Here is a 12,928-nt window from a genome sequence, read left to right on the forward strand (position 1 = left end):
CAGTGCAGGGATAGCCACAGACCTGATCTCTCTCTCATTGCTCCCAGCTGAGAGTTTGCATTTCTGGAATTCAGACCGATGTTGCCTTCATGTTACTGAGTTACTCAAGAAGCATCATGTTCCCTGCTACATTTTTTTTTTTTGCTATTCTGCCCTGTTTATTTGCCTCTAGGCTGGAGAGGCTCTCAGAACAAGTTAGTGGCCACTGGATGGCAATAATGTTAGTTTCGTCTTATTTATTCATGTTCGATTTTCTTCTGATTTGAGTTTGTATGTATATGGTGGCTTATTGACACGTTCAGAAAACTTAAGTACCTCCACCAATTCCTTGATGTGATTAATGGAGAAGACCAAAGGAAGTAATCATCAATATTTTGTTTTCAAATAGTTTTAAATTGCGCTGTGAGTGGAGGCAGCAGATGCCCTGTTCCACTTTGTCACCACTGTGCTCTCTCCATCAGGCAATGATTTGGGCTGTGGAAAGGCTGTGCCATGACTCAGGAGGTATTTAAAAGACGAGCTTTCATTCTCCCAGCTCCGCTCTGCTATTGCCACTGGCTACCAGAACATGGCAGAGCCTTTGGCTACAGTGATATGTGAACACATCGCAGCCTGTGCCTGGAGAGTATGTCCTCTGATCTCTAATGTAATCAACAGCAAGAACAAAAGCATAATGTGCAGCAGCCCTAATCCAAAAATGAGAATGTCCCCGTGCCAGGTGCTGTACAAACACCTAACAGAAGTAGTGCGTTGCATAAAAAAGCTTCCAGCTGGAATGATGGGTGGGAAGCTCTCCTTCCACGTGCCATAGATGGCAGATGAAAAACACCGGGCCCGAAATCTCCAAGGGGCTCGGGCCAGCCCAGGTTTGGCAGCCGCGGCGCCAGACCACTGTAAGCCCCCTTTCCCCTCTCAGCACAGACACGCTGTTACCGGCACCCTCGGCCTTCAGGCCCGGCCGCACGCAGGTGCAGGTGGCAGCACGGCTGCAGCCCCGGCCCTTTCACCCCGCACACCGCGGAAGCCACGCAACCCCCAGCAGCGCGGCCACCGCCGGCGCGGCCCCAGCGCGCCCTCCCAGGCGAGGCCATCCGCCGGCCAGCCCGGTGCCCGCCGCCCCGCTCTGTGTGTTCAGGAAACGCCCGTTACTTCAAAGGGCTTTTGACACACGCCCGTAACGGCGGAGCGCCCCGGCCGCGCCAGCTCACGGGGTTATTTCAGCAAGGCAGCAGCTGCCTCTGGAGACGCGGGGCTGAGAGCTCCCCAGGGCCGGCCCCGCAGCGCAGGCGGCGGCTGGCTGAGTGCCGTGCTCCGCGTCGCCACAGCCAACCCCTTCAGCGCAACGCCCGGCGGGCAGCGGCGGACGCGCGCACCACAGCGGAACCCAGTTTCCCCGGGCGCGTTGCCGCGGCGGAGGGGGCCGCTGTGGCGATGGGACCCGCGTCCCGCCGGAAGCGCTGCGGCCGGGCCGGAGGCGGGAGGGCGCCCCCGGGGCCTATGGAGAGGCTGCGGAAGCTGTGCAGGGGCCGCACCATGACCTTCGGGGTCCCTCTGTTGGTGAGCGCCGCGGGGGGGCGGGCACCGGCACCGGCGGGGAGGCGCGGCCTGGGGGCGGGCCGGTGCGGGGCCAGGCCCCGCCGCGGCGGCACCCTGCGGGGGCGAGCAGGCTGCGGGATGCCGCGGTGCCACCGCCTGAGGGACGGGGGCCGGGTCCCCTGAGGGGAAGGCCCGGGGCCTCTGCGCCTGCGGGGGCCGTGCGCTGCGGGGCCGGCACGCCGCGGAGAGGCCTGGTGCTGTCCCCTCCAGGGACAACGGTGGATGACTTTATGCTAGCAGAGTGTGTCAGTCAGTCAGTCAGTCAGTCAGTCAGTCAAGTCAGTTAGTGTCTCTGTGTCCCGCGGCTTCCCGGACCCGCAGGGAAGCGGAGTGTGACCGGGGAGGCGAAGGGGGGCCGTTTGCTGAGGAAAATGCGTATTGGTCTTTTCTCTTTAAAACACTCCTTGTGTGTTTCTCAAACTTTCTTCAGCTTTTCAGTGGATTTTAAAGTGTGGCAGCAGTGTTGGTCTGATAATTTGTGCATCTAAAAAAGGTAGAATTTGAGTTAAATGAGGTGATAGGTTATAGTTACAGTTGTGCTGAAAGCAATAGGCGACACCTAGCTATTTAGAATAGTTGAAGATGGAAAAGATCAATAAGGTCAAAGGAATAAACCAAAACTGTCAGGTGGGCAGTGTAACAGACTGCACTGGCCTGGCCTGGGTACCTGTGTGCAGTAGAGGAAAAATTCAACAGCTTGGATGCACTTAACAGGTAAAAACTCAGGAAGTCAAAAGCAGTAGCCAGGACACTGGTTTCCGTTTATGCAATTTGTGCCTCATTTCCTCTGTATACAATTAATTTAGAAAAAGTAAGCAAATTCCAATGTGGATAAAGAATAGGGCAATGGATAATTCCAATGTTTTTATACTACTACTAGAAAAATTAGTGTCATCCTCTTCAAATGTTCAGAAGCATGCCTCAGAGAAATGGAGTGGTCCAAAGAAGGACAGTGGCACTTTAGTTAGAGTTAAAAAAGTTTAAGGCTATTTATTTTAATGTGATACTACAGAGGTTCTAGGGCAAGGAGTTCAAGTGGAAATATTCATGCAGTTGAATGCGCTGGAGTATCTTTTCTCAAAATATTGATGAAGATACTTGTAAGAAATAAAAATATTTAAAACCTCACACACAAACCAACAAACCAGTGTCATAATTCCACAACTGTATGAATAATTTGTATCAACAACTCCACTCGCTGATATTGCAGACAACTTCTTCATATCATAACTTTTGTAAGGTGATCAAGCATAGCATTACAGCTGTTTAGTTATCCTGCTGTGTGCATGTATATCTAAAGGGCTGTCCAGAACGTTACTGCTTTCATGCTTAGACTGAATTCATTTTGCTTTCTAATTTTTCATGTAATGTTTTGAGTGTTCTGATATAATTCTTTAGTTTAAAAACACCTTTCTTAGATGTTTAAGGCTGAATATAATTTTAGGTCACAGTCCTGTTGTTTATGTAATTATTTGAGGTTTGCTACTCCTCTTTCAAAATGAGGGGAAACCAGGCAGTTTAGTACTCACCAGCTCAATTTTAACTCCGAAAAAGTTTTTTGGAAAATACTAACACGATTAAATTATATACAGATACTTAGTGATACAGACCTGGTGGAGAAAAATGTCACCATTGCTTTTCAATAATAAATATATCAGATTTGATGTTTGATACGTCAACTGGTATAGTAGGCGAGGAGATGCAACTGGTACACAAGATCTTGACTTGCTTTCTGTATTACCTTCCATGTGAGAATTCACTTAAGAGGAAAGTATGGCAAAGATACGCTTCATCATTTGTGTTCTCAAAGGATTGAAGAAATATAAAATGTAGTTATCAGGTGCCTTCTAAGCAGAATGGTGTCTTAGGTGGGGTGGGTCCTGCAGAAATAATGTGGGCTGTAATATTGTGAAAAACCAGAAATGTCATTGTAAGACACAGAAACTTTTTAAAAGTACAGTAAAACATGGAACAGGACTCTTCCTCTATTCAAAGTCCTCAGCTGGATTAATTTTCTAGCTTTATGGTCTCATGGTAGACTTGATGAAGACAAACTGTTAAGTCTAGAGGAGGGCAACATAAAAGATACAGCAGACATTCCACCTTGAAGGAATGCTTGAAGGAATTGTTTTAGTTGATTTTAGAGAAGTCTGAGAAGTTCTGTACATCATATATTGAGAGTGGTGATTGCTTTTTATAGCTTGTGAAATAACTATCACAATAAATGAGCTTTAGATTAGATGTTAGGAAAATACTACTCTTTGTTAGGAAGGAGCCCTTGTGAGATACACTTAAGGTTTTTAAGAAGTTGAACAACCATTTGGCAGCAGTGGACTAGATTTTCTCAGTTCTGCTTCAGTGCTGGAGCTATCACTTCTGTTTCCCAGGCCAAGGTAGACCCGTTTTTGTTTTTTTTTTTTTTTCTTGTGGCCCTTCTAGTGTTTTTGCATGATTTGTCATAGCTCGTAGCAGAAATTTTTGAGACTGTGTTTTCTTTGACTTTGTGCTGCCTAATTTCATTCCGTTTCTGTTACCACAGAGCTCTCTCCTCCAGAGACAATATTCTATAGAGAAATATTCTATTATATTTCTTTTCAGGGTTTCATGTCTCCCTGTCTTAAAGTTATTCTCCCCTGTGAGTACTTCAGAACATTTCTGTGGGGCTGCTCAAAGGCTTCCCATGGAGCAAGAAAAAGGAAAATTCATGCAATTCTTGTCAGTTCCCCAGCTGTCTATTGAACTCTGAAAGCATCTCTGAAGCTGAACAGAATTGTGCTAAAAGATCAATTACAGCAAAAAAGACAGTGAATCCATGCACACAATCACAAGGAGCATGCTTTTGTAACCCTTTAATTCTGCTGAATTTGTGATAACACTGAACCAAAGGTTTCTGTATAGATTCTTGCATCCTGTAAATAATTTTTTTTCACTAGACAGGTACTGTGTTCTTCAGTACTGCTGGACTTTTCATCAGTACCGTATCTGCTTTTTTTTTTAAAAAAAAATCAAACGGCTTTCATATCTTCCCTTCTTATACTGTGTATTTGAGTGAAAAATCCCTGTGCCACTTTTTCTAAAGGCTCCAAGGTTAAAGAGATCATAATTCAAAGACAGATGAGCGTCTCATTGTACACACACACATATATATATAAAATTTTTTTCTTGCATTTTAGTGTAAATTCTCTTGATCCTTTTTTCTTTGTTCTTTTGGGTCAGGGGCTGTTAGAATATTTCACTGCAAAAGGAATTTTCTTGGTTGATCTTTAAACCTCAAACTGACAACAGCTTTCAGAGTAAGATGTGTAAATCACAGTTTTCAGTCATACTTTCTCAGAAGATAAGAGTGTTTCTTTGTGAGCACCAACAACACTGTAGGGGGTAGGAATTAAACCTGCAGGAAACCTTGATGTGTGAATGTTTCCTTTAACTCTGTAAACTTCACAGATGAGATATCTCTGCATGGCATAAAACAGTAAGCATTCAGGAGAGTGTGATGTAACATGGCATGGAAAATCTTAACAGCTTGAGTGCTACAGGGTGAGTAGTCCTAAAGGGCTGGTAAAGATGGTAACATCTGTGTAGATGTTGGGATGGACTCTAGTAACCTTACAGATGTATCTGTAAAATTTGCTGTTGTGATGGAGGGCTGTGCCACCTCTGTGGTAACTTAAGTCTTTGTCAGCTATATTGACATCTCCATTTCCTATTATAGAAACTCTTAGCACATGAAGCTTAACTTACAAGTCTTCAGGATACCTGGTTCTGTTATAGAAGAAGAGCTTCAGTCTCTGCTGCTTTATATTCCGCAGTCACCTCCACCTGATGAAAAGGGATGTGCCTTTCAATGTCCTATTGCTGCTGTGATGCTTCTGTAAGATCTTGAGAGAAGGCAGCTCTTTGGTATTACAGCTAGTGGATCCAGTGGCATGCTTTTCTTATGAGGCACTAAACATGTAAGGTTACTTTTCTAGTGCAGTTAGAATGTTTGAAGGTTGCTGGAAGTTACTTTTTTTTCAGATAAGTATAAATGGTGGTTCTAGATCTCTGAGGAAACACATTTGGATTTCAAAATTGCAAAGCAGTAACAGCTCTAAAACACGTTAAAAAACCCCACTTCATACACTCGCACCACTTTACAAAAGGTGTGTTTGTGGTTCTGTCTCATTCTAGGCAAGGATCTTTCATACTCTCTAAGTTGCAAAAAGGATGTATAGATGCAGTTCCAGTTCCGCTGTCAACACGCTACAAGGGGAAAAAAAATTCTGAGGATCTAAAGTGGCATTGCAGCAGATAGAATATATAGTCTTTGGCTCATTTGGTGATTTTCATTGTACACCTGAAATAAGTATTGCACTATATATGTAGTGCAGCAAGTTTCAAATCTGTGAGTGTTGTAGCGGCATTCTCTGTACCTATAGCTGTAGATTTTGACTTCATTTTTCTGGATATTTTTTTTTTCTCATCCTCTAATGACTGTACTTTTACAAGTACTTTGCTTCTCCTTCTGGATCTTGTTATGTGCTGTGTCTAGTATTGCCAAAAGAGAAGATGGGAGTAGCTTGGAACAGTTAAAAGATTTTTCTGTGAATAAATATGTTTCTAAAATCTATTTCCATCAGTGTTTATACACACAGACTGTACTACAATGCCATCTATGTTGCTGCCTTGAACAGTGCAAGTTTACTTTGATAAACGCTTAGTCAAGACATGCCAAGAATGCATGTTGTGTACAGGACAAGAAAAAAGGTCAGATTAGAAAGAGACCCTAACAATGCTGCAGCAATGTGGTTGGTGCTTCCAGGCACCATTAGAGAAGGTCAGTGGCATCTCAGGCCCTTTTTAATGAAACAATTTAATGTAATCATCTCAGGCCCAATTTAATGTCAATGTTTGTGACAAACAAAACACCTTTCCCAGAACGCAGCATGTGAAAGTATATGTCTGTGGATTGGTTTTGTTCAGTGGTAAAGTCAGAGTCATCTGGAAGCCATGACTGATGCTCAGTAATATTTTGCAAATACTGTGAAATGGTATTTTATTGTGCTGTAAGTCACTGAAAGTGAAAGTTTTATGGAGTTAATGGGTAGGAAAACTGTGTTTTTATAATTTAAATGTATTTAAATAACAAGTTTCCAAAGACTTATTTAAAAACAACATTCCTAATTCATTTCATAAGAAGCTGCTGAATTCCGAGTCCTGGGATCTGCTGAATACAAGGTGCGCTTTTTCCCGCTAGTTCTGGAGGATCTGCCTGTAAAAGATTGTATGAACACTAAGAAATATAGAAAATTCTTCTTGGGGGTAGTCACGTTTCTGAGAGCTGTTGTTGCCATCAGCATCTATGTATAGAAACTGTTGTTACATATATCTTCTGATATTGTTTGAAAAACAATTACTACAATTGGCATTTTTCACTTTAGGTATGTCAGTATTATTGTTAACATCATTCAAATTATCACCTTAAAAATTCATTTGAATGGCAGGACTTTTATTAATATCTATTACTTATGTAACTGTACAATAAAATTTAACATACGCAGAACGTTTGATTTAAATGTTAATATGCTTTTGAGAGATGAATGGAAGTTAACATTTACTCATGAGAAGAGAATTCTGACTTTTAGTATTTGTAGATAAATTGTGATTGCCTGTAAAAGTTACAAGTATTACATTTGTAGCCTTAAAAGATCAATAAATATGAAACTTTTTCTAGAATTTTAAAATGGTCGCTCCCAATCAATAAAATCACAAGAGTGCTGCTTTTATTTTTCAATGACTTATATTATAAATATTGGGTCTCTAAGCTTATGATGAGATATGTCTTCAACTTCTGCTTTGCATCTTGTGTTCATCTGTGTGTGTTTGAATCTACAGTGGAGTGTGGAGCTATTCCAGACAAAACAGCCCCCTGGAGCTGTTTGTGCTGGAGTGGAAGCCAGTGTGTTCAAGCTGAATGGGCTTCTGTGGACTCCAGTTTGTGCAGTCTGAATTAGCTGACTTCCATCTTTCTGTTGACTGTCAGGGTCTAAAATTACTGAGTTCATCTTTTGAATCAATGCCTCAAACTTTTGATTCTTGCTCTTTGAGTACTACTTTCCAGATAAGTGTTAGACAAATAGTCACTCTGTAGGTACTCTGAATTCCCCCCCTCTGTTTCATTTGAAAACATGAAGAGTGTAATTGCATTGTTGAATGCTGTTAGAATGGATTAATCTGGCACTCGGGATTGTGTTAAGCCTCAGAACTGGAACGTAAGTACAGTTTTGCCAGTTTTCATTTCCTGTGTTTAGTTCTGGTCTAAGTCTCCACCTTCTTCAAGGGGTGGTGAAGGTAAAGATATTAAGGTTAATATTTACTTCATAGTGCATTTCATCTTCATCCCCTGTGCAGCGTTGTCCATAGGGAAGTATTACTTGACAAGTAGTGATTTCTTTTTATGTTCTTTAGTGCAGGTTTCAGTTTATTGCTGTTTTGAGCTGGGCCTAACACATCACAAGAACACCAGGTTGCGGTGACAAGTGAACAGTTTCTCATTGTAGCGCCTTGGCTAGATTTGAACCTGTGACTAATGGGAATGATGATTTTAATAAAGAATCAACATTTTGGCTTTTAGAAGCTTACGGAGAAAGAGAAGGTGGCAGCTTGACCACCACCGCAGACTTGGTTTTCAAACAGCTGCAGCTGCTGAGTTAAATTCCTTTGTCATCTGACCAGCCCAATCAATGTGTGTAATGCAAAATGACAATGCTGTGGCTGAAAATGACCTTTGTTGTTAATGCTTATACCAAGGAACATATGGGTTTCTGTCTTTTCTGCAGTGTTCTTAGGTTGTTTCTATTAAATGCATTTTCTGTGTTTTCCAACCTGCTATGAAGTGGACATTTTAATAAACAAAGGTTTTGTTTTCTTCCTAAGACGCTGAATGACAGAATTGAAAGGATACAGACAGTTTTTGTTGTACTCTGGCCTGTAGCCATTCATATTTGCAATCTTGAAAATCATTGCTTTGATATACTCTATACTCAGTCAATTAACCTGATACCTTAGGTCAAGTTTAATGTTTTGCACATAGTTCCCCATGCTGTGCAAACTATACTCTTCTGCTTTACCAGTGAGTTACAATTGTCTCCAGTTTATACCATCTGCTGTCCTGGGTTGCCAGCATGGTATCCATGTGGTCATCTCCTGGCATATTTCATCCATTTTTGACTGTAATGCAGTTCAGTCTTTCTACAATTTGTGAATTCCAATATATGCATTGAGTCAGTGCGTTCTCTGTTGTGCTTTTGAGTGAAGTAACTACTAAGGGACGTATAGCTTTTATTTCTGTTTTCCCCCAAGGAGGCCATATGATCTGAATTAAAAATTATTTCCATTTGTTGCAGATAAGAAGAAAAGGTAGATCCTCTTCTGCTCCCATCGAGGGTGGGGAGAGGATTTAGTAAGTTTCTGAAAAGGTTGCACTGGTTTTCTCTCAGCAGTTTCAGTGTTACGAATGGCTGTGGGAAATACTCTTGAGAGTTAGAGCTGGCAGAGGGGGGCGCTTCAGGTTAAGGTGACTTGCCTGGGTCTTTTCTGGGACTGGCAGTTTGCCCTGCTACTTTGTTTAGAGAACAAAAAAGAGACTTCAGTCTTCTGGGCTGACAAATTGCTGTCTTTCGCCGGTCTTGCACTGCACATATGACAGTTCTTTAAAGAGGAAACCCCAAACCCCTTTTTACTGTGTTCACTGCAATCACTGCAAACTAAAATAAAATAATTCACGTGACTGTTTAGTTTTGAAGTTCCTGATGAATAGCTGGAGGGTTTTGCAGCAGCAGTCTGGAAGAGGTTAGAAAATGATCATGTTCCTTCTCCAGTGATATGTATCGTAATGATTTCCCCACTGCATAATCTGCTTCCAGCAGTAAGTATTGTGATTTGGTTAATTTAGGGATTTATGACAAATTTAATTTTGTAATCTGGCTTTCAGAATTGGTGCTATAGCAGGAGTGGCTTTCTGTCACAACAGGGATGCCTGTAATATGGGAGATTGCTGGTGCTGCCAGTGAAATAGTTTCTTGTTATGTTGTTGACCTAAGGAACTGAAGGTGACCGCTTTAGATTATGCGGGAAACTAAAAAGTGGGGATCTGCTGTAAGTCCCAAGTTCTTCTGCGGTTGAGTCCTCAGTGACCATCTCACTGTGGTTGGTGACAAATGCAAATATTTCCCATCCTAAGATGCAGGTCAAGGGATCACTCTGATGCTGTCCATAATGGATTGCATAATATACTTCCTAATGGAGAAGTGAACAAATAGAATTTTTAGAAGAATGTTGTTAAAGAGAATTTTATATTTTTTTTAATTTATTTATTTATTTATTTTTTACATAAAACATTTACTGAGGTTGCTGAATGTATGTGACAGATGGTGCTCTTATGTCACATCCTATCTTTCATTTTGTTTTGGAACATGCAAGTCATCCATGCATGCATAATTGCATTACAACATTGTAGGGTTGGAGTTTTTTGTATACTCACTGGAACATAAAGGAATAAACCATTGTGAGATCTTTAAGGGGAGGTTGTGCTAGCAGTGCTGTTAAGCTGTTTGCTTTGGTGTTATGTGCGGGCTAATTAGTGTGTTTTATGGTTGTTGCCTTCTTAAGGTAAATTTCAGGTGTAAAGGAGAAAGTGAGAAGTTGTTACCATTTCATCCATCTGCTGAATGCATTCAAGTATCTAGACAGATTGTTTGCTACATAGTGTTTTTTGCTGCAGGTTCTGGAGCATATAAACTGAATAGTTCCTTTACAATGAAAGAATGCAGGTGTTTGAACTTTCCAGCTTGAGTACTGTTGTTCACATGCCAATGCCTTAACGTTTTATGATGTCAGTTAACTATCTGTACGATTCTAAAATCGGAATGAAGAAAAAATGTATCTTAATTTTCATTATATGTGGCATTACTTTTCCTCTCTCAGTTAACTGGAGAGGAAGCATGAGTCTGACTTCATTAGAATGTGGGCAACCTAACTGTTTTATTTGTATGGTGTCCTGAATGGTTTCTCCTGTCTCTTTTGTGTCTGGACTAGTGGATGGAACATACTGGACTTTGCTGTTGCCCTTGGCTTACATTGAGCAAATTTGCCCATTGTGGTGCTTTTTTAACTGAAGAGTGTTTTGCAAAGAATCATAGAATCATAGAATTGTTTAGGTTGGAAAAGACCTTGAAGGTCATTGAGTCCAACCACTAGCCTAGCACTGCCAAGTCTACCACTAAGCCATGTCCTTAAGTGCCACATCTACACGTCTTTTAAATACCTCCAGGGATGGTGACTCAGCCACTCCCCTGGGCAGTCTGTTCCTATGCTTGACCACACTTTCAGTGAAGAAATTTTTTCTAATATTCAACCCAAACTTCTCCTGGCACAACTTGAGGCCATTTCCTCTCATCCTATCACTTGTTACTTGGGAGAAGACGCTGACACCCACCTTGCTACAACCTGTAGAGAGCCGTAAGTTCTTCTCTGAGGCTGCTTTTCTCCAGGTTAAATAACCCCACGTCCCTCATCTGCTTCTCATAAGAGTTGTTCTCTAGACCCTTCAGGTATGTGTTCATGAATGTAGACTAGAAATGTGTTCAAGATGTACAGAATGTGCAAAGCCAACAAGCTGATGATATTGCTGGAATTTTTAACTTGAGTCTCATTCCACTTGTAATTATTTTGACTGGTGACTCTTGATGCTTCAGTGTTTGTATGCATTCTTCCCTTTAAATACAGTTAACTTAAGTGAAGGTAGTGAGGACATCTTCCCTCATGCAAAAAAGAAAAGGGAAACACTTAAACCAAGACTAACGTTTCCACTTGGTGCATAGTCAGTCACAGAGTCCTTTACTACCTTTAATACCATTATAGCTGCATAAATTAATTTATACTTTCTTTTATTGGCTTTTTACCACAATTTTCAAAAATCTGATTGACTGAAGAGCTGACTATTGCTGCTCTGGCTTGTGTAGATCAAGGCAATTCATGCTCAGGGCTGTCAGCTAACTGCATTGACGTGCTATTGGTTGATTAAATAAGTGCTGAATATGACTGATTCTGGTCAGGTTTTGCAGTGAAGTCTTAGACATCGTGTTTGGTTTATTAGAACATTGGTCAAGTAAACTTGTAAACATATGTGTGTATTCTGTGTTTTTGAAAATTGTTGATCTTCAGCCTAGCCTTCCAGCATTACACTGTGTAATATTTCAGTGGCGTTTTTAATTTCTTATACCATCAGTGTGCTTTGACTCTCATGCAGCCTAACTGATGTTTCACTGTAAGATAAATCAACCATTGCAGTACTGGAAGTGTAAAGGCAGTGTACTGGTAATGCCCGATAAGTGAAGTGTGCCAGCTTGCCAGGCTAGTTATGCTGCTTATGCTGTATGAAGAGCAAAAGTACATCAGAAACTAAGTGCTTTTTTCCCCTTCAGGAGTATAACAGTGATGGAAGTAAAATTACAGTGTCAGGCCAAAACCTGTCTAAAGGAACTGAGATGTGTGTGTATCAGCTTCTTTATCATGTGTATAGCTGCAAAAGGAAAATGCCCTATGTAATAGATGGTTGCTGTCAAACAAGTGATAGGATGTGATGAGACAAAACGACTTATTTTGCAACAACCTTCTACTTGATTTCCCTTAGTTACAGTGTACATTACACAGTTTTAAGTGATCAAAGCTAAGGAATGTAATGTTTCTTTTTTAGCTTGGAGCCTGGCTCTGTAAGCCACAGCATACCTTTTCATTGTGATAAGTAATATCTGGGTTATGAGGAGCAGGCCAGTTGAAGGTCTTCCACTTGTTCATGTTGCATCTCATAATGGCACATACTTTATGCAAGTTTGTTGTTAGGCAAACTAATTTTTAATTGATGTTGCAAGTAACTGCTACTTTCTGCCTAGTTTAACAACTGTGTACTGAACCATTTCTCATGCAGTTGCTTTTGCCCTGCCGTAGCCACTCTTTGACAACATACTAATATACACAAAGGCAGTAAGCTATGGTCTGTAAGAGCCATAAACTTGTCTATAGCACTTCTGATTTCTATTCATTAGGACCTGAAGTTTAAGTTAACTCATTGGCTGTTAATTAACATAATACTTGTTAGGAGTTGAATAAGATCAGCTAATGAAATTTTATGCTGAGGTGTCAACCATATTAAAATTCAATTATAGTTTGATCCTTGAGACTTTCAGCATTATGTGTTACTGTATCTTCAGCTGACATATCTGCTTTGATTAAATAAACCTTGAATAATGTTCAGGTTCTTTTTAACAATTTTGAATACTTTCTTTTCTGTTTC

General features: G+C 41.2%; 1 protein-coding gene across 2 annotated transcripts in view; it reads left to right on the plus strand.

The window, feature by feature from the left end:
* The first annotated feature begins 1,143 nt into the window (after positions 1 to 1,143).
* The window catches only part of LOC119151268 (cytochrome c oxidase assembly protein COX16 homolog, mitochondrial), a 49,638-nt gene continuing 37,853 nt past the window's right edge, over positions 1,144 to 12,928 (plus strand). The window contains exon 1 of one of the 2 annotated variants that reach the window (XM_037395022.1): positions 1,144 to 1,557. In XM_037395022.1, coding sequence (XP_037250919.1) covers positions 1,432 to 1,557 — 126 coding nt within the window. In that variant the 5' untranslated portion in view covers positions 1,144 to 1,431. The remainder of the gene's footprint in view (positions 1,558 to 12,928) is intronic. The other variant, XM_037395021.1, reaches the window with a different exon arrangement.

Source organism: Falco rusticolus, chromosome 7, assembly GCF_015220075.1.
Source record: "Falco rusticolus isolate bFalRus1 chromosome 7, bFalRus1.pri, whole genome shotgun sequence".
Lineage (NCBI taxonomy): Eukaryota > Metazoa > Chordata > Aves > Falconiformes > Falconidae > Falco > Falco rusticolus.